The 19512-nt window shown below is 51.2% G+C and overlaps 1 protein-coding gene and 2 long non-coding RNA genes across 4 annotated transcripts in view; 2 read left to right on the top strand and 1 right to left on the bottom strand.

Annotated features, from left to right (window-relative positions):
* Positions 1-234: 234 nt before the first annotated feature.
* On the top strand, positions 235-737 carry LOC100682717 (ATP synthase F(0) complex subunit C2, mitochondrial-like). Its single transcript, XM_038547727.1, has one exon. The coding sequence runs from the start codon at positions 315-317 to the stop codon at positions 735-737; it is 423 nt and encodes a 140-aa protein (XP_038403655.1). The 5' UTR covers positions 235-314.
* A 3938-nt stretch (positions 738-4675) lies between these two features.
* LOC106559296 lies at positions 4676-15624 on the top strand. The gene is made up of 2 exons (XR_005364497.1): positions 4676-5215; positions 15067-15624. It is a non-coding gene; the product is annotated as an uncharacterized LOC106559296 (long non-coding RNA).
* LOC102156847 overlaps positions 12240-19512 on the bottom strand; it is a 30048-nt gene continuing 22775 nt past the window's right edge. Inside the window, exons 3-5 of one of the 2 annotated variants that reach the window (XR_005364495.1) lie at positions 15096-15223; positions 13107-13191; positions 12240-12413 (exon numbers count right to left, since the gene is read on the bottom strand). This is a non-coding gene — a long non-coding RNA (uncharacterized LOC102156847). The remainder of the gene's footprint in view (positions 12414-13106; positions 13192-15095; positions 15224-19512) is intronic. The other variant, XR_005364494.1, reaches the window with a different exon arrangement.

Raw genomic sequence — 19512 nt, 5'->3', positions numbered from 1 at the left:
CACTTGTGAGGGGACACACAGCTATCAAAGGAGGAAGGAAGGGACCCCTGGGTGGCTCAGTGTTGAGCACCTGCCTTTGGCTCAGGGCGTGATCCTTGGGTTCCCGGGATCGAGTCCCACGTCGGGCTCCTTGCATGGAGCCTGCTTCTCCCTCTCCCTGTGTCTCTGCCTCTCTCTCTCTCTCTCTCTGTGTCTCTCATGAATGAATAAATAAAATCTTAAAAAAAAAACAACAACAACAACAAAAAGAGGCCCCTCTCTGCTGTCTCTGCACTGGGAGCAGCTCTCCTGCTACAGCCCCTCACCCCCTGAAAATGTACGCCTGTGCAAAGTTCGTCTCCACCTCCTTGGTCCGGAGCACCTCTCAGCTGTTGAGCCGATCACTGTCTGCTGTGGTGCTAAAACCACCGGAGACACTGACAGATGAGAGCCTCAGCAGCTTGGCAGCCCCATGTCCCCTGACCTCACTTATTCCTAGCCGCAGCTTCCGAACCAGCGCCATTTCAAGGGACGTTGACACAGCAGCCAAGTTCATTGGGGCTGGGACTGCCCCTGTACGGGTGGCTGGCTCTGGGGCTGGAATTGGGACTGTGTTTGGGAGCCTCATCATTGGTTATGCCAGGAATCCCTCTCTGAAGCAACAGCTCTTCTCCCACGCCATTCTGGGCTTTGCCCTCTCAGAGGCCATGGGACTCTTTTGCCTGATGCTGGCCTTTCTCATCCTCTTCGCCATGTGAAGGAGTTGTCTCCACTTCCCATAGGTCTTCCTCCCATGTCTTGTCTGCCCTGTGTGTTCCTTTTCCTATATCTCCCCAGGCAGCCTGGGGAAAGTGGTTGGCTCAGGGTTTGACAGAGGGAAGACAAATAAATACTGTATTAATAAGAAAAATAAATAAATAAAAAATAAATTAAAAAAAGAAATGCTTAACCAACTGAGTCACTCAGATGCCCCTACTTCACTATTTTTTAAAATAATTCTTTGCTTAAAGTGACATCAGATGATATATATTTACCCTTTTTAAAGTTTTAAGTAAATTTAAATTATAAAATCTTTCAAACATACAGAGAAGAGCAGAAAGCCACACACCCAACCCTAAGCTTGAACAAATGTTAACATCGTGCCATATTTTCTTTAGGTCTCCTCTGCTCAAAAAGTTAAATGTTGACAATGGAACCCAAGTGCCATCCCTAGCTTACATCCTTCCTCCCCCTTCAGTGGAGGCCTTGAACTTGAAATGGAGGCATTTTCCACGTGCATTTTCATACTTTTACTACAGATCTGGGTCCATGAACCACCTACAGTGTCATTCTAATGTTCAGAAAATGCTGTTGAAATGTGAGCTCTGGATGGAGAGTTGATGCAGGGTTTTCCTGCTTGGTCCTCTGGGGCTTGGCCTGTGAGTTACCTCTAGGGCTGGGGCTGCCGGAGGCCAGGCCCAAGCTCTCACTCTCTTTAAACAGGGTCAACTCTCTCTGATTTATACGTTGGGCTTCTGTGTGAAATTTCCTTGGAAAAACAGGTTCTGATGCTTGAAATCACAATCCTAGTGGAAACCTCTCTCCTGACAGAGGACGTAACTAGGGCCCAGATAGGGCAGGTGATAGAGGAGCACCCAGCCTCAAAAGTTGACTTGCTCCTGCCCTGGGGAAAGGTAAAGCAGTCTGGACTGGAGCCTGTGAGGAGGACTCCCTGTTTGGGGAATCACAGGGCACAAGGAAAGCCTGGGGCCTGTGCTGCCCAATATGGCAGCCACAAGCCACCTGTGGCTGCTGGGCCCTGAGAAGGGATCTAATCCAAACCAGGAGGTGCTGCAAGAGTGAGCTGCAGACCGGCTCTCAAAGACTCAGTACAGAAAAAGGGTGTAAAAGATCTCATTCATTTTTATGTTGATTACGTGTTGAAATGATAATATTCTAGAGGTGTTGGATTAGGCAAAATATATTCCTAAAATGAATTTTACCTGTTTCTTCGCATTTTTAAAAATGTGGCTGTAGACAACTTTAGAATTACCTACGTGCCAGCATTCTATTTCTGCTGGACGGTGCTGTCCTGAGCATTAGATCCAATGGCCAAAGGCGAAGCAGTCAGACCATAGAGAGTGAGGCTGGGGCTGGAGAAGGACGGTCTCCAGGAGCCCTGGGCTGGCGGGAATCTATACCAGGGGGAAGGATTCTGATCAGGAGGGGAAAGAACATGCAATTGCCCTCATCTCCCCCTGTCAGGGGCTCCTCTCTCTGAGGTCCTCCTGCCCGAGATCCTCCAGGATGCCTCTGTCCTTGAGAGCCCTGCCACTCCCACCCTCCATCTCCATCTGCACAGACTCTAGGGAATTGAGACAATGTGAGTCCCCCCTTGCAGATCTCTGACCTCTCTTTCCTATAATGAGAATGGGGGTCTTCGCTGCCGCCGCCCCATCTTCCCTGCCCCATAGAAGTTGAGTGCTAGAACGGACTTTTCCTCCTGAACCACCTCCCCCACACACCACCTGATCTCCAGGAGAGGGACCCAGGGCTCTAGTGTGGGCTGCAGAGACTCCTCCGCCCCCATGGCAGCAACACACTCCAGGGCTCCTGGAGGTAAGAGGGGCCGCTGAAGGGCCTGGGGGCCTGGCTACAATGCCTCTAGCCTGGCATCGCCAAGATGCCCAGCCCACCCCCAGGGAACCTTCTACCAGGACCGTCTCCCTGTGCACCATCGCCCAGGTCTGTGGTTCCAACCAATTATTCTGTCCTCCCCAGAGTTGGCAAGGCATGGCACTTCCCTATTGGAAATTCTCAGCTATCTCCCTGTGCAGCTGGGAGCTGTCAGCCAGCAGCTTTTCTCTGTTAAGGTAGGGGTGAGGAGCGGGGGGTGGGGGCTGCAGCGCCTATCAGAAAATGAGAAAATTGTCAGGCGCTTAAGTGCGTATGACAGATAGCAGCCTTTCCTCCCCATGGGGGAAACAGGATCCAGGATGTTACAACTTTGGAGTTTTCAACGGATTGGGGGGGAAAAACCAAACCAGCAACCTCTGCTACTATAAAATAATGCATATGCACATAGTAAAATATTCAAATGGTACAAAAGCCGAGCTTCTAAAAGATTAACACATAATTCACCCTCCCTCACCAGCCTTTGAAAATCCAAAGTTGGGTGCTGCTATCCAAAGGTGGGTGCTGGTAGGAAGCACTGGGAACTCTCCCTCCACCTTGCTCCACCTTGCTCCACCTTGGGGACCCCAAATAACTGGATTGTACAAGACACTTCCGCAGAAATATGCTTTCTAATTTAGAAAAAAAGATGTCAACAGAGCACTGTGCTCCAGAAACCACAGACTATGAAGAATGAGCATACGTGTTGAGAGTTCACTGTTTTAATCAAATAAAACCTACAACAAAGTTAATCTGACACATAGTTAATGAGATAATCATTGTTGCGCTTCACGGGAATTAGGCATTAATGGGAAGCAGTTTTTATAAATGACGGTAATTATACTGCTGCCTTTGCTCAGCCAAAATTTTAAGGTTTTTTCTTCTTGTTTTGTTACTTCCCATGTATGTGCTGTTGGTCTCTGTGATGAAGTTTCCTGTGGGTTCCGGTGCCCTGCTGTCACTGTCGCCAGCCTGCCCCACCCCCACCCGGGGGCACAGGCCCAGTGCGAGGTTTCCTTGAGCACCTAGCAGGTGCTCCTGTGCACGGTACTGAACTTGGATTATCTTGTTTAATCCTCACAAGAATCTCGAGAAATAGGTGTTTTTAGCTCGTAGTTCACAAAAGAAGGAAGGGAGGTTCAGGTTGGTTACGCTGCCCAGGGTCACGGTCGCAGAGGCAGGGGTGGGCCGCCCTCGGCAGGCTGACCCTGCGGCTGGAGTGGAAGCACAGTGCGGGACACCCCTTCTCCCCTGTCCCCAGCTGACCTCTGCTCCCTGGGGACACTGTGTTGGGCAGTTGAGGCTAACAGGCCACCGGAGCCAGGCTGCATGGGCTTCGCGGCCACATGAACCAAAGTTCAACTCCCAGCCGCTCACACACCGGGCTTGTGACCCCTCTGAGCCTCTGACGTCCGTCAAGTGGGGAGCGGTTCCAGGCGCCGGTGCCATGCAGTCCTAGCATGGGCCACACGCACAGGATTGGGGAACAGGAGCAGGCCGGTCCTGGGGGTACAGGAGTGGCAGCAAGGACTGGGGTTGTCCAGCCCCCCCTACCTGGGAGGTCTCCGAGCCAGTGGGGAAACAGGTGAGAAAGCGTCTTCCCCGCTGAGCTCCGTGGTGGTGGAGGAGGGGCCCCCCCGGGGGGACACACGGTCCCAGGCTGTCATCGGACTAGCTGCAGGTCAGTTCCAATTCTGTGAGCAAGGAGAAGCCCCACTTTCACTGCACGTCTCCCCGAAAAGCCTGAAGTCCCCTTTGTCGTCCTTTGGTGCTGCTCTCGGGTGCAAAGGGTTAAGCCGCTGCGTCCCCCCTGAGGTACAGGGAGGGGTCAGCCAGCAGGAAGCCCCAAGTGGAAAGGGAACAGAACAGAGGCTGCACACGCCATCCAAGACAAACTTCTGCCACCTTACCAGTTTGCCCTGGGCCTGACCTATTCACTGTGACCAACGGGGTGACAAAGAGAGGTTATGTGCAAAGGTACTCCGTGTCCCTGTGGCAGGGGGCCAGCAGGGAACTCTTGTCATCAGCCGGCCAGCTGGGCTGGGGATCCAGGGCCTGCTCCGAACCCTCAGGGTCATTGGCAAAGCAGGACTGAGTAGAGTCTGTCGTGACCGCTCTAGGGGTTTCTGTCCCTCAGGCTTTGGCCACAAGGGTCACCGGGGCTGGCAGGGTCGTCTGGGGCCAGTGGAGTCCTGGGCACTGACCAGCTTCCCACCTGGCCCAGTGCACTGTCGTCTTGGCTGCAGGCAGAGCACAGAGAACAAGAGTCACAGGGCTGCATCTAGACGACGCCTGCGGCTGAATTCTAAATCTGCCACCTTCCAGCCGTGAGAGCCCGGGCCAGCTGCTTATTTCCACTGAGTCCCAGTTTCCCCATCTGTGAAATGGGGCTAGTCAGCCGGGCTGTTGTGAAGATGCGTGTACTGTGACTCGCATGTTGAGCCCGGTGGCTGACTCAAGTGAGGGCTCTGTCAACGTCAGCCATTCATAACAACAATAAATATTATGATGATTCCTTCCGGAAATACCTGTGGAGCACCTGTGACAGGCCAGGTCCTATGCAGGGTGCTCTTGGACGATGGAGGTGAGTAAGATGAGTCCCACCCCTCCTAGGGGGCACGTACGGGATTAATTCTAACCTAAGTCTGAGAGTACTGAGTGACATGAAAGGGGTGTGCCAGGATAGGCATTCAGGGAAGGCTTCCTGGAGGAGGCAGCATTTCATCTGGGCTCAGGCAGGTGGCTAAGGCTGTGGAGGTGGGGGAAGAGAGGAAGGGCATTGACTGCATGAGGAAGGAAGCAGACCTGTGAAAGAGCATGCAAATTTGAGCTCTGCGTGACTGGAACACCATGTCAAGCGGGGACACAGGGGAGCGGTCAGAAGAAGAGTGTTATTGTCCCAAGAACATGCCAGTGTGCTTCTGCCTTACTAGGTGACCCTGTGCCAGTCACTTCCCGTCTCTGCACCTGATGGATGGCCCCCCATCTTTCCCTCTGAGAACTTGAGTTACCCTTCATTTCTTTCGTCCTCCTTTCCACACAGGCTGAGTCTTTGAATGAGGAAGTCACTGAAGGTTCTGGCCACGGCTGTGAATGATCAGCCCGAAGCCAAGTGCAGAGGCCCCTCTACTTCCAGTGTGGGGGTGGGTGGGACCATGGGAGGCCCCACCGTGGTCCAGAAGGGCTAGATGGGGGCCTGGGCTGAGGAGGTGGGGAGCAAAGGGGGGGCAGGGCTGTAGGGAGGGCAGGTTGCAGAGCACTGAGGGAGAAACCATTATTCCTGCCTGGAGCCCTGGCCTAGAGGTCTGGAGGAGGGGCCAGGAGGGGGATCAGGGACGGTGGATTCTCTGTGGCCAGAGGCAGGGCCTGGGTGACTGGGGCTAGCTGCAAGGCTGGGGAGCCCAGCCAGAAGGACAGCTCTGCTCCCAGAGAGGGAGTCATGGGCTGCTCTGAGCACACCGAATCGGAAGCATCTGTAAGACACTGGAGTGGGGTGTTCAGTGGGGAAGGGAGCTAGGAGGAGGGGCTGCAGATCTGGATGTTGCTAGATGAGGCCAAGACTGGAAACGCAGCTTACCCTGTCTGGCTCAGGGCCTTTGACCGATTGCATGGGACTGGAAAAGAGAATGGCATGGGAGTGATCGCCCTGGGGCTCGCTTTCTGTGGAAGAGAGAGGTCTCTCCAGGGGTCGTATGGGGACCAGCTGACCTGCACTTTTGTTTGAAAGCCCGTGAGATGTTCTGGAGAGCAGCCTCCGTTCCCAAGTGCAGTCTCCTTGCCAAGACACCTGTTCCCTTTCCCTTGGGAAAATCCTAAGACGCCCCCACCTTGGCCCCTTCTGCTTCCACTGTCACTGCTCCCAATTCTTGTGGGTTGGGCAGGCAGGCGAAGAACAGAGAGCTTTGTGCTGAGGCAGGTCTTGGGGCCCAGGCCTTCATCCTGCTGGCCATTTTCTTTGGTATGTGACGGGAAGCCTGGCCTGGGTAGGCGGGACCAATGATACTGGTGCCTAATGGGTGACTAGGGTGCTAGCCGATGGGACACACTCGGGCCTCCTAACCCAGCAGCACAAGGGGTCTCAACAATCACCAGTCCTTGGCTCCCCACTTCCCCCGCTCCCCCATCCCACCCCTAGACCAGAAAAGCGTGGGGAGGAAGAGACCCAGGGCTGACTTTTTTATCTTTTGAAAAGCCTAGCAGAAATAGAACATTTATCTGTGTGAAGGCTACACAGGCTTAACTAAAATGTCAAGTTTCTTTACTGGAATTATATGGGGAACATGATAAATGTACATTTATTCAGTAATTACTAATTCAAGACCCTATTTTATATGAAACAAAACCATGGCATGCAGCTCAGGAGCTCTGATTGCTTTTGTTTCATATCACATCGGCTCCTGAATTAATAATTATGAAATGAATGTAATTTGATAGTCCTAAACTTTTAAAACATGGAGTGTATGTGTTTGTGTGTCTGTGTGTGTCTGTGTGCGTGCTGGTGGGCAGAGCTGAGATAATAAAAGTGAAGATGTTCTCATCTTATAGATGAGAAAACCGAGGAGCAGAGGGTGAGTGGCCAGCTCCCAGTCACGGTCACAGGGTGTGGCAGGTGTCACACCCGGGCACAGCCCCCACTTCTCAAGCCCCTAGCCCTGGGCACCCCCTGGTGCTCTGGCTATTGGCTCTCTGGCTGGCTCCCTGGCAGGGTGGCGGGTAGGAGGAGAGGAAGAGCTAGCTCATTTTGCACTTTCAGGCCAGGGCCAACAGCTGCCTGGGAGGTAAGGGGAGGGGACCCCTGGGAATCCACAGCCTGTGGATTGGAGAGATGGAGCAAGCCAGGAAAAACAGGTGCAGGTGGTAACAGGGAACGGGGGAAGGGAAGCAAACCCAGAGACAAAGAGAGATGGATAGAACCAGACAGAGTGGAGGAGGTGAGGCCCCTAGGGCTCATGAGGACCCCTCGTGGTCTGGGAGAGCAGATCCCACGGCCACCAGCAGAACCTGGTCCCAGGCCCACCCTCTCTGTGACCCCACAGAGGGTTTGCTGGGCTCCAAAGGGCCCTGGAGCCCACAGTCAGAAAGGCCTCAGCCAGTGGGCAAGGACGATGCCCACATCTGGGGGGCAGGGTTGCCCTTTGCCAAGCCAGCAGCAGCAGTAACCACAACCCCCCTCCCAGAGCCACCCAGCCACAGGGGCAAACAGTCCCTTTGTTTCATAGGCCCTGCCCCAGTGAACTAGTGTTCAGAACCAACCCCATTAAAAAATCCCTCCCAGGGCAGGCAACTCCTGGGAGCGCAGTCTAGTGTGGGGTAGAGGGCACTGGGCTAAGGGCTCCTGTCACCAACTCCCGGCCTCTCTCTGGGGGCTGTTCAGTCATCCTCATTCAGAGTAAAGGTCTCAGGTGACTTCAGGGCTCCCTGGCTGGGGAGCTGGATAGGAGCTGGGGTGTTGCTTCCTCCTCCCCCAACCCCCCCACCGACCCTCCACCCCAGAGCTACTGTGCATGCAGAGGCTTTGGCAGTCACAGGTGGTGGGGGCAGAGCATAGGAAGGCTGGGCATTGAGTGGCCTCTCTGCTCTGCCCCCCACAGGGCTGTGGGGACCTGCGGGGGGGGGGGGGGGGGCAGGGCTTGTGCTTGGGCAGCAAGCCGGCACCTGCGTGAGGGTGGCTGGGCGTCCTGCCCGGAGACTGGGCCCAGGCCCTCTTGTTCAGCCAGAAATTCCAGCCTTTTAAGGATCAAGGGCCAGAGAGGGACCTTTTCCAGGCCACCAGGGAGCTGTTTTTCCAGCTTGGTGGTATCACCAGGCCTCGAGGGAGACTTCCCTGATCTTTGATTGGGCTTTCTGAAAAGGCGTGTGTCTGCACTTTGTAGGAGGGGCCGGCTGGCTTCTGTCAGCATGGAGGCTCCAGCCCCCTCATCCAGGCCCTTCGGAAGGAAGGACTTGCCACATCAACTTTATGGAGGTCTGATGTACATACAATAAAACGTGCCCGTTTTAGATGTACTGTTTGGGGAGGCGTAAATGTCCATGCTGTGTTCCTAACACAATAATCAAGTACAGAACATTTCCATCAACCTAAGAGGTTCCCTTGTGTCCTCTTCCCACTCACCCCCTCCCCTGGGCCTGGGCACCCACGGATCAGCTTTCCATTTCCATAGACCGGATTTGCCCGTCTCACACACATCACCGTACAGTTTGGGCTCATGTGTCTTTTCCGTCTGTATGGTAATTTTGAGGTTCACTCATATCATTGTGTCTGCAGGTGGCTCTTCTCTTTGTCTTGCTGAGTAATATTCCACTGTATGGATAAATCCTAGCTTCTTGATCAGCTCCCTTGTTTTTAGACATTTGGGTTGTTTCCAGCTGGCAGCTATGGTGAATAAAGCTGCCACGAACATTTGTGCATAAGTCTTTGTGGGGACGTGTGCTTTTCATTTCTGTGCATTAGTACCCAGAAGGGGGACTGCTGGGTCATACGATAAGCTTGTTTAACACTTTGAGAACCCCCAACCGGGGCCCCGTACAGAGCGGCTGTAGGGTGTTACAGGCATGAGTATGGAGGGATTTGGAATGCTGCTCTTCCCTGTCCTCGGCCTTTCCTCTCCCCGGAGACCAAGCAGGGCTGTACGGTGGTGCAGTGCTCCAGGGGTGGGAGGGCCCCCTAGCCTTGCCAGAAGACATTCCCCTGCCCCTCCACGAGGCAGCTCACCGTTGAGATTTGAGAGGCTGTGCTCAGCGGAGGAGGGCTGAAGATCTATTTATACCTGAGTTTAAGCAGATGTATTGTTGGCTAAAATGCTGTAATTATTTTCCTTTTGCTAGTTCACACCATTCCGTGAGAGTGTTTTTAAACAGAGCTACAGCCACCCTGGCAGCCTCACCCCATCCCCCTGTCTGCCGCCACCCCCCTCCCCCAGATAAAACCGTTTCTTTCCAAGGCCAGGGGAGGTTGAGTGCTCCCGTCCTGGGCACCTCCTCCTCCCCAGTGCGGGCTGCTACCTGAGGTAGGCGATGCATGTGGCCAGTCGACTTTGCTTTTTTTGCTGCCAGTAGCCCATGTCACCTGGCTCTCTATCCTGTTGCCTGTCACCAGAGAGCTCTGGGCTCCCCTGGCTCCAAAGGACGCAGCTGCCCGGAGAGAAAGGGTGAAGCTTCCTTGCTAATTGCCAAGAGGAGTGAAAGTACCAGCAGAATAAAGGCCCTTCCGCTGGAACAGGAATGAAGGAAACCCAGGGGCCTGGCACTTGCACTTCTGCCGAGCTGTACCTATTCCCATCCTGGTCTGAAGTTTTTAGGGCTGGGCCATCAAGTGACTCCTTCGTGATAAATTAAGATCATGTCCCTCAGACCTCAAGGATACCTGGCAAAGCATTCTCCCCTGCTTGGGAAAATACCACTGCCAGTTCCAGGAGGAGCTCACTTAGTTGCTTTCATGGTCCAAGTCTTTAGAAGGCTCTTACTGGCAAGATCCCTCTGGTCCCAGCATGTGTTAAGTGAGCACACAGATGATGTGGCCTTGGACGGTAAGAAGCCAGACCAGATGATGACCATGTGATATTGCCCAGTTTGAGCTACCCAAATAACATTGAACCCATTATTATTATTATTATTATTATTATTATTATTATTACTGCTAGCATTTGTTTTCTTCAAAGATTATGATGTGGCTGTGAGGGGCTGACTGACACAGGTAGGTTGTGTGTTTAGGCTTTTATTCTAAATTGGCTTGATCCAAACCAGTGCTGTCCACAATGGTAGCCACTAGCCACATGTGGCTATTCAAACTTAAGGTAATTGAGTTAAAAATTAAATAACATTTTTTTAATTTAAGGATTTTGTTTGTTTATTTATTTATTTATTTGTTTGTTTATTTATTTGAGAGAGTATGTGAGTGAAGGGAGGGGTCGGGGCAGACTCCCCACTGAGTGCAGAGCCTGACACGGAACTGGATCCCAGGACCCTGAGATCACAACCTGAGCCGAAGGCAGATGCTTAACCTACTGAGCTGCCCAGGTGCCCCTGGAACATTTTTTTTGCACCATCTTCATTGGGCCCTTATGTGGGCTGGACCTTGAAAAAAAATCTTGGAGATAAGAATCCTTGCCCAGAATGCATCCACAATTCCAGAAGGACACAATGACACTCGATTTAAGACAGTGGAGGACCAGTGTTAGGCCAAGCAAAGGCAGACATATAAGGGCAAGAGACAGCAATGAGAGGGGTGAAGGTAAAAAGTCCACGGCAGTTTGGAGGAGGAGTGGCTTAGGAGATTCATTTGAGGAGGACTTATTTGGACTGGGCCTTAAGGGTGGTTAGAAGTTTTCCCTGGGAAAGCGGCAAAGGGATATTGAAAGAAGAGGGAATTCCAAGTGCAGAGATGTGTGGGACTGGCCATGATTTGGATCACCTTGGGCGATATGGCAGGAGTGTGGGGGTCCGATGGGCCAGTCTGCGGAAAGCTTTGTGCCATGCTGGAGAGGGGGCATTTAATTTTCCTGGAAGGCTTACAGGCAGGCATAAGACCAGGATAGATTTGCATTTTAGTCAGATTGCTTTAGAGAAAATGAGATCGAGAGCATGGGGAGCAGCCAGGAGGATCGGGGAATAATGTAGGTGGAAACCTACTTGCCCTGAACTAAAGCCTGGACAGTGGGCATGGAGGGAAGGGGTGGGTCTGAGGGGCTGTGGGTCCTGCCCCCACCAGGCAGATAGAAAGGGTCCTATACAAGGCCGGGGAAGGTTTCCTGCAGGAGATGTGACTTCTGGAATTGACTTAGAGCTATGGGCTCTAAATTCAAAAGGCTCCTACAGTAAATCTCCAAGCTGATTGGTCCCTAGAAGATCAAGGTTGCCAATTTGATTCCTTCCAGAGAAGTGTGAGGATTCTCTGAGACGTCAGCTTTCCACTGGAGCCCATGAAGCAACATACGTATTGTTGGAAAATGCGTTCTCCGGGGAGGATGCCTGGGCCCCCCTGGGCTCATTACAGCACAGAATACACAGCTGTAGGTCATCCAAGCCCTCCACTTGGCTTTATTTATAATCCTAATTACACCCTCCAGGAAGAACAATTGCTGATCGACCCAGTTACAAATTAAAGTTAATAAAATGAAAAGCCCATCCAGCAAGTGCAGCCAAACGCAGAGGAGCCTGTAGCGATCCCAGGACTTGGTACACGCCTCTCGGCCCCTGTCCCCTTCCCTCCCCGGGTGGTGTCCCGGTCCACCTGGGGCCACCTCCCATCGGGCCTGGCAGGCTTCAGGACGCCCCGGTGGGTCTCCCCACTCAGGCCTTCCCCTCCACCACCAGGTGCCCAGGAGCCACGTCAGCTGCGGGTGCGGGTGTTTGGAAACCGAGGCTTCTAGACGCAGAGCCACAAGAGGCAGACAGGAAACGGGGCCTCCACTTCCACCCTCCTTCCCCCATCTCTGCTGTTCCCCTTCGCCGCTCCCTTGGCTGTTGGCAGTGTCTCTCACTTCCCCGATTGCCTTCTCTACCCACCTCCTCGCCCCGTGGCTGACCTCGTCCGTCTGCCCTGAATGTTCTGAGAGGGGCCCTGGATTCTGTGGGTGTCCCAAAGGGTCGGGCGGGCGCTGTCCGCTTGGCTCAGCAGCACTGACAGCTTAAACACCACCTCTCGCTTTTGCTGACCACGTTCATTCCTTTTTTTTTTTTTCTTTGTAAAGAGTGGCAACTAGAGAGGGCGAGACGGGGACGAAGGGCTCTCACAGGCCCTGCTGTCTATGCGAGCGGCTCCTCTCTCTTCCTCCACTTGCCTCCTGCCGAACAATTACAGACAGTCCACCTTGGTTCCTTAGGATCCAATCCACAGCACACCCAGATGAACTGGGGGGGGGGGGGGTACCTGGGATGGGGAGGGAAGCATGCATGCGGGGGACAGGGTCACTTCTCTGCAGGGTGCAGGGAAGGCACGTGGTTAGTGTCCTACCTCCGACCCTTTCTGGCAGCTCCCAGAAGCCAAGCGTGGCAGGCATACCAGCCCCTCAGGGAAAACAGCACCCCAGCCCCACCCCCTATGGTTTCATCCAGCCCTTCTGGCTTGTTTTTGCCTCCTATCTGCCCAACTCCAAACTCTTGGCTCTGCCTCCCCAGCCCTGGCCCTTTGGACTAGGGGTTTCTATCCAGTCCTACTGGCATTTGGCTCCTGACTTCCTCCATGGGCATTGATGTGGCTCACACAGTGGGGTGCCCCATTTCTGTACTGCTGTCATTTGAGCTGTTCTCCAGGGCTCCAGCCCTGCCAACCCCAAATATCCACTCGTGGCCTCTGTCCTGGCTGGACAACCCAGGGGCAGGTCTTTGACCAGCAGAAGGGTAGAGAGGAAACCAGCCAGGCCTCAGGGTGGGTCCTGCCAGTGAAGCCTGCAGTCAAGACATTCACCATCAGGCTTCAGAGACTTGCCTCTGTGGGTGGCCCACCCACCCCTTTGTATTGTAACCAGCCTGTTTACCCGTCTGCCTGCCCACGACACTGTGGGCTCTGAGGGCTGGCTTCCGTCTGACTGGCCACTAGATCCTCACTACCTGGTGCAGGTCCTGTTGAACCAAGAAACAGATGAATGAAGGACCTCTTCCTCCTTGATTCCCTGCTGTGGTTGACTGGTTCACGCCAGCCTATTTACATAAGGCCCAAGGGAGAAGCTTTCACCCATCAAGTCCAGTTGATCTGCTTCTTAAAATACACCTCCAGCCAATGCCTTCTTTTGGGGGACGGTGTATTTCTCGCCTGGTTAATTCCAATCAGGAACTGGTTCGCTGATTCCTGGCTTCCTATTTTAACTCTCTCCATCACCCATCCCCCTTTCCCACTGCTCATAGGCATAACGCCACTCCTCTGTTTAAAAACCTTCATTAACTCTCCATTTCTCACAAAATAAAATACAGTTCCTGGGGCACCTGGGTGGCTCAGTTAAGTGTCTGCCTTTGGCACAGGTCACGATCTCAGGGTCCTAGGATCGTGCCCTGAGTCAGGCTCCCTGCTCAGCAGAAAGCCTGCTTCTCCCTCTCCCTCTGCCCTTTCCTGTGCTTGTGCTCTCACTCTCTCTCAAATACATAAATAAATAAAATCTTTAAGAAATATATAATTCCTTTAGACCTTCTATGATTTGGCCCAATCTAATATTCAGCCCATTTCTTGCTGTGTTCCCTTGTGACTGTGTGAGCCACCCCTCGGCACTTTCCACTGTTCTTCTAGCAAGTTATTCCTTTTCCATTCCACACCTTGCATCATCTGTCCCTTCTACAAAAGCTGTGCTCTACAGCAAACCCCATCTTTTCTGATTTATGGACCTTGCGATAGTCCTTTAAGACTCAGCTGAAGTGTCACCTTCTCTGTGACTCCTCTGAGGTCATCAGTGAGTTATCCAACAGGCTTTTCTGATGTGTCTTTTCATCTAGCACAAGGGGAAGACCAGAGTATTGCAGTCCCTCGCTCCACGTTGCTCTTGCATGAACTCGTAAGCCACTTAAGGGCAGGGCCTGTGTCATACTCAGCTCCCCATACTCAAAGCTGGCAGAGAGCCTTGTGCACGGTAGAAGAGGCCGTATATGAGAAGACTGTGTGGCCTTGGGCAACTTACTTACCCTCTCTGTCTCAGTTTGCTCATTTGTAAAACTGTCATAATAGCTCCTGCCTGAGGGGATCTTCAACAATGAGGATTACCTGAGTTACTATTTGTAAAGCATGTGAGCAGTGCTTCTCACATATTAAGCCCTCAATAAAGGTTAGCTACTGTTATTAACTGGGATTATTTGGCCCTCTGTATATGTTTTTTGAATGAATGAGTGAATGGGAGCCTACACAGTCTAGCAAGGCATTTTCTAGCAACACAGAGTATTCAGTATCAGAGCCCTTCTGTTAAGATCTTAAAGTCAGGTCAAAGTACAAACTCTGCCACCTGAATCAGCACTATCTTCTCTGTGAGAAGCAATTCACCACTTCTTCAAGTTGAGCAAAAAATGTTTGGTTAAGGAAGGATGACTGGGGATCCCTGGGTGGCGCAGCGGTTTGGCGCCTGCCTTTGGCCCAGGGCGCGATCCTGGAGACCCGGGATCGAATCCCACGTCAGGCTCCCGGTGCATGGAACCTGCTTCTCCCTCTGCCTGTGTCTCTGCCTCTCTCTCTCTCTGTGACTATCATAAATAAATAAAAATTTAAAAAAAAAATAAAAAATAAAAAAATAAAAAAAAGGAAGGATGACTGGATGGGACGCCGGGGTGGCTCAGTTGGTTGGGCATCTGACTCTTGATTTCAGTTTGGGTCCTGATCTCAGGGTCATAAGATAGAGTCCTGTGTTGGGCTGCGTGCTCAGTGTGGAGTCTGCTTGAGATTCTCTCTTTCCCTCTCCCTCTGCCCCTCCCTCTTATGTTCTCTCTTTCCAAAATAATCTTTTTTTTTTTTTTTTTTTTAAGGAAAGATGACTGGAACAAGCTTATCATACTTGTACAATGCAGGACAGGAAAGAACAAGACCTTTGCAACTTGGTGCCAATGGTGGAGAGTCAGCCAGAAAGCAGCACGAGAGTCATCATGCATTAATCCACAACTCATTCACAAATTCCCTGGTTACCTGTGAGGAGGGATGCAGATCCACGATTACTCAGCTGCTAAATTACAAGGAACCAAATGGGGAAACAAATTTCTGTATCCAAAAAACCTTAAAGACCATCAAATCCCAATCATTTCTTCAGAGAATGATCATGATTTTGATCTTGGTTCAAATTCAGATCCTGTTATTTACTACATGTAAGATTTAATACGACTTTGAATCTCGCTGACCTGTAACATGGAAATAATTCTTATTCAACATGGTTGTCATGAGGTTGAAATGACATTAAGTGGGATAATTTACGCAAAGTAAAGCATGTGATCATAGGTGTGTATACACTTAGTGTTTGGATCAATTTTAAAATGTACGCTGTACCTGGATCTGATTAAAATGCTCACTTCTTGAGCAACAATAACATTGGGTAGCTATAAGGTCTATTTCTCATTCTTACATTTTAATCTGAAAAAAATTTTTTGAACTGAGTATGTAGTGTGGGCCAGGAATTTTGTCAGTGGGTAGAAAAACAGAGTTCGAAAAAACAGAGTCCTTGTCCTCATGTCGCTCAGAGTCTAGACAAGACAGACTTCCAGACAAGTTCTATAGGTGACATGATATATCCACAGAGGGGAAGCACTAAACTGAGATGGAACAAGATTGGAGATGAGATATTTAAGGGAGGCTTCTGGAAGATGTAATGCTTGAACCAAGTCTCAGAGGAAGAGTAGAAATTATCCAGACAAAAGAGAAGGAAGGGAAATTCATTCCAGGAAGAGGAAACAATAGATACAAAGATCCTGGGGTGCAAAGAATCAGTCCCCTTCTAGAAAGAGCAAATTGCCTGACAGGCATGGAGGGCACATAATGTAACTTTGTGTGGCGAAGTGAAGAGATGGGAAAAGCAAGGTGGCCTCTTGTCACAAAGAGCTACCAACACCAGGTTAAGGAGTCCTGAGGCTATCCCAAAAGTAATGAGAAGCCAGTTTAGATTGCAAAGCGGAGGAACAAACTGGTGATGTTAGTGTACTATTCTGCTCACTCTGGAGGCCGGAGGACAGGAGACTGGTGGGGGGCGGGGGGAAGCTGTTCCAGAAATGCAGCCAAGACATTGTCATTGGAATCTATACCGACGCCATGAAGAAGCTGACTTCACCATCAAGAGCCACAATCTAGAAATTAACAAATATATGCTGTCCTGTAGTAGATTCTCATTTTAAAAATGGCATCTGCATACTTCCAACATACTTGGCTGGGGGGTGCCTATCAGTGGTGCCCCAGCAGGGAAGGAAGGGCATGGGAATAAATCTTAGAATGTGGGGAGGTAGGTCCAAGAGGATACATTTATAAAGAGTTTATAAAAATATTTATAAAGAGGGATCCCTGGGTGGCTCAGCGGTTTAGCACCTGCCTTCAGCCCGGGTTATGATCCCCGAGTCCCGGGACTGGGTCCCGCATCGGGCTCCCTGCGTGGAGCCTGCTTCTCCCTCTGCCTGTGTCTCTGCCTCTCTCTCTCTCTCTCTCTCTCTCTCTCTCTCGCTGTGTCTCTCATGAATGAATAAAAAAAATCTTATATATAATAAACAAAATATATATATATATATTTATAAAGACTATTTCTGGGTGGCAGGATTATGAGTGACTTGTATTCCTTTTTCTATAACAAACATGAGTTACTTTTTTACTTATTTTTTATTTTATTTTTTTAAGTAAGCTCTAGGCCCAAAGTGGGACTTGAACTCATGACCCTGAGATCAAGCGTTGCATGCTCTACCAACTAAGCTAGCCAGACATCCCAAACATGAGTTATTTATACGTTTTTCTAAAGAATTAAAAAAAAATTAACCCAAGAAATTTGGATCAAAGGGAATTGGAAGATCCAGGGCATTCATTAGGCACCAGAAGATCGCTAATTCGGAGGTCCAGATCCAGTGTGGAGCCAGGGACAGTGTGAAGGTTTAGCGTGGAGACCAAAATCTGCCCTCAGGAGGCTCCGGCAGGAGAGTAAGTGCCTCATTTTTTAGGGGGTTCTTGGTGAGCAGAGTCGAGAAGGCAGTGAGCAATTCCATCAAAGTCGGGGATGATGTGCCAGCCAGGCGTTTGGTGGAGGGATGGGGAGCAAGTGCTCAGCACGCAGACAGATTTTCAGTAGGTGGCTGAAAGACACGGGGAAAGATTGTGTAACCGGGTTGTGGGGAAGGAGAATAGTGGCCCATTGTTGGAGACCCGATAAACAAATCGAGAGCGTTCATCTTGGGGGGTGTGGGCCTGAAAGAAGGTTCAAGACAGCTTAATTATCCATTGCAGGTCCACGCCTGGATGAGTCACTGGAGAACCATATCAACCCAATTCAGCTTTCCTCGCCCCAGCGCCTGCTACAAAGCAGCTGAGATAGTGTGGTTGGGCTGCTGTCACCACAAGGCTCCGGCCTGCACAGCAAGGGAGAGGGAACCAGCCAGCCTCATCAGTCATTCCTGGGTCCTGGGCTGGCCACATCCCTGCACCCCCAGCCTTCCTTCCTTTCTGGAGTGAGGGATTTGCATAATCAGGCACCTGCTGGAGGTAAGTGCCCTCCCCACTGACAGCCGCATTCTGCAGGCTCTAGTGACCAGGTGTAGGTGGACAGCTGCTCAGTGGGCCCAGGTCTACTCCGAGCAGCAGCTGCATCGTTAAGAGGAGCCTGATTTTTGCAGGAGTGGATTAATGCAGTTGGAAAGTGGTAGCTAGCCTGGTGATCACAGCCAACTGCAGTCGCATCAGAAATGGAAATAAGAAACTCCTGGAAGAAATGGAGGAAATGCCAGGTCTTTCAGCAGAGGCTCTGGATTTCAATCTGAGTCCATCCTGCAGAAGGCGTGTAATATTGAGCATCTCATTCAACCCCTCAGAGTCTTAGTTTCTTTGCTTGCAAAATGGTGGTAATGTACATGTTCTTACCCCAGAGATTAATAACAGTGTACCCCATGAAAAGCTCATTGTGGGTGCCAGGCTCTGTTCGAAGGGCTATACATATTTATATTACATTATTATATTAATTAGCTCCATAATTAGCAACAGCTCTACACGAGGTAGGTATTACCATGATTATTATTCCCCTTAGAGATGAGACAACAAAAGCACGGGGAAGTTAAGAGACTTGCCCAAAGTCTCGCACTACGGCAGAGTAAGGATTCAGACCCCTGTGCGGCCAGGCTCAGACTCCACGCTTCAGATTCCCACATTCCCTTCCTCCTTCAGCTGTGAAATCCTTTACAAACAGACACGGGTTTGCTTTTCTCAATTGTGACTGACATTCCCAGAGTGCTGAGCTCAATACCTCAGGCCTCAATACCTCAATACCAGCATGCGATGGTCACCAGGGTTCCGCCTCAGGAAGGGATGGAGGTGATGGTTGTGTGGGTCCTAACAGGATCATGGAAGGCACAGGAACAAAGACTCAGAACTGGCAACTTCCCACAGATATGGAGCTCAGAAGCCAAAGAGGCTCATCTTATTCCAAACCTCCCAGTACGGGGCTTCTCAGACGTCCTAGAGAAGCCAGGCAATGTGGTAGCTAAGCACCAGGCCTCTAGAATCTGGCATTAGAGCCCATGTCTGCCAATTCCTAGCTGTGTGACCTTGGACGAGTGACTTCACCTCTTTAGGCTTTGGTTTGCTTCTCCGTAAAATGGAGATCCGGTGTACAGTAAGTAATACACCACAATGTGGTGAGGTGTATGTGGCATGCTCTCTGGTACTGTTCGAGCAACAGCTCCAGGCCTGGGGCAAGAGTATAGAATTTGACTCAAGGTTTGCTTTGCTTAGAGGAGGCTGGATAAGGGCTAGACCTAGAAACGAGAAGATTCACACAGCGGTGGGGAGTCTGGGGAAGATTCCAGCAGGAAGCAAATGGTAAAGTCAGGCTGCTAGGAGGGTGGAATGTGGCCCCAGAAAACTCAAAGGCAGGTAAGTGGGGAAGGGTCTAACTGGAACTGGACTGGTGGTTATCCTGGGGACTCACAGCTAGGCAGCTGGTTGCTTTCCTTCTAGGACCCATGCTCGGGATCAGAGGGCTTGCCAGTGTCTGGTAGGAGGCCCAACCAGGCAGTCAGTATAAGAGTCTGGTGAGGATTTGGAAGCAAGGAGGGGAGACACAGCCATTAGATAGGAATTTTGAGGTGGATCTCTACTTTCCAGGTGGCCGGGAGTTAGGGAAGAGATTATGAGGCCTGTATTAAGGAAGCCACCAGAACCAGGCTTCAGTTGACATTGGGAGAGGCCAAGTTCAGATATAGGTAGATACAGGGGGGCCAGAGAGCCAAACCAAGGGGAGGAGG

This window comes from Canis lupus, chromosome 9 (genome assembly GCF_011100685.1).
Source record: "Canis lupus familiaris isolate Mischka breed German Shepherd chromosome 9, alternate assembly UU_Cfam_GSD_1.0, whole genome shotgun sequence".
Taxonomy (NCBI): domain Eukaryota; kingdom Metazoa; phylum Chordata; class Mammalia; order Carnivora; family Canidae; genus Canis; species Canis lupus.
Note: the sequence above shows the minus strand (reverse complement) of the source record. Positions and strands in the feature narration are given on the sequence as shown.